The sequence below is a fragment of the Arachis duranensis genome, chromosome 1, assembly GCF_000817695.3.
Source record: "Arachis duranensis cultivar V14167 chromosome 1, aradu.V14167.gnm2.J7QH, whole genome shotgun sequence".
Classification (NCBI taxonomy): domain Eukaryota; kingdom Viridiplantae; phylum Streptophyta; class Magnoliopsida; order Fabales; family Fabaceae; genus Arachis; species Arachis duranensis.
The window spans coordinates 567,200-567,869 of NC_029772.3; the positions used below are offsets into that span (position 1 = coordinate 567,200).

The following is a 670-nucleotide window of genomic DNA, read 5'->3' on the forward strand; positions in this document are numbered from 1 at the left end:
TATAAATTTTATTTAATTTATTTTTTATTGTAAGTTTTAATTTTTTTAAAAATTATTTATTTTATATCTTTTAAATTAAATATTAATTTTTATTTTTTTTAATAAATAAATACTATTTTTTAGAGATTATAGTATTTACCAAAATAATATTTTATTTTTTTATACATAATTTCTGGTCCTATACATCTGATAAAGTACAGATGACGTTAAAAATTCTGTTCTAAACAGTACTGTGAGAGGACACCAGCGTCTGAATGGTTGGACACGGCATTCTCACAGTGTGGAAATAAAACGTCAATGTTGTTTGGGCCCAACTTCATATCCACCAAGCTCTACCAACACTGCTCCACTGAGGTAAATGTCACCAAACAACTAAAAATTATTACTGCACTCCAAATTTTATATATTTTTTGTCATTAAAGTATCTTATCTTTAACCATGCATTTATACGGGTAATTATAATAATTTTATAATAAATAAAATATTTAATATTAGTATTGTAAATTTAAAAAAGTAATTAAAATTGATTAAATATCATTGCTAAATAAGCAATTTTGTTTTGAGATATTTATTAGTTGTATACTTAAATGCAAGTTTGTTTAACCTAAACTAATTTGGCGATAATTAGTGGAAATATGAGTGGAAATAGGAAAAATTAAGCCACACTAAT

The 670-nt window shown here is 23.3% G+C and overlaps 1 protein-coding gene across 1 annotated transcript in view; it reads left to right on the forward strand.

The window, feature by feature from the left end:
- LOC107491867 (salicylic acid-binding protein 2) overlaps window positions 1–670 on the forward strand; it is a 4,277-nt gene that overhangs the window by 2,095 nt on the left and 1,512 nt on the right. The window contains exon 2 of the mRNA XM_016113145.3: window positions 229–354. Within this exon, the coding sequence (XP_015968631.1) occupies window positions 229–354 (126 nt within the window). The remainder of the gene's footprint in view (window positions 1–228; window positions 355–670) is intronic.